This window comes from Meleagris gallopavo, unplaced genomic scaffold, assembly GCF_000146605.3.
Source record: "Meleagris gallopavo isolate NT-WF06-2002-E0010 breed Aviagen turkey brand Nicholas breeding stock unplaced genomic scaffold, Turkey_5.1 ChrUn_random_7180001900756, whole genome shotgun sequence".
Classification (NCBI taxonomy): Eukaryota; Metazoa; Chordata; class Aves; order Galliformes; family Phasianidae; genus Meleagris; species Meleagris gallopavo.
In genome coordinates, this window is record NW_011164008.1 from 1 (window position 1) to 404 (window position 404).

General features: G+C 72.0%; 1 protein-coding gene across 1 annotated transcript; it reads right to left on the reverse strand.

Annotated features, from left to right (window-relative positions):
- Positions 1-4: 4 nt before the first annotated feature.
- On the reverse strand, positions 5-401 carry LOC104916479 (homeobox protein ARX; the record flags this gene model as incomplete). The annotated part of the gene is made up of 1 exon (XM_010727520.2): positions 5-401. A coding segment is annotated over one exon (397 nt), but the record flags the coding sequence as incomplete, so codon positions are not given.
- Between the last annotated feature and the right edge of the window lie 3 nt (positions 402-404).

The window sequence follows — 404 nt, forward strand, 5'->3', positions numbered from 1 at the left end:
TCCCTCCCCGCCACGTTCCCTCGCCCCGCGCCGCCCCGGCGGTGCCGGTACCTGGTGAAGACGTCGGGGTAGTGCGTTTTCTGGAAGGCCCTCTCCAGCTCCTCCAGCTGGTAGCTGGTGAACGTGGTGCGGTAGCGGCGCTGCTTCCTCTTGAGCAGCCCCTCCTCGGAGTCGCTGCCGGCCGACAGGCACACGCTCTCCTCGCCGTCCTTGCCCTCGCCGTCCTCGGGCGGCAGCAGCAGCTCCTCTTTGGGGGACAGCCCCCCGCCCTCCGCCCCCGGCGCTGCTCCTGCGCCCCGGCGGGCCTCCTCCAGCAGCCCCCCGCCGTCCTCGCCCAGCAGCTCCTCCTCGTCGTCCTCCTCCAGCTCCTCTTCCTCCTCGTCCTCCTCCTCCTCCAGCATCTC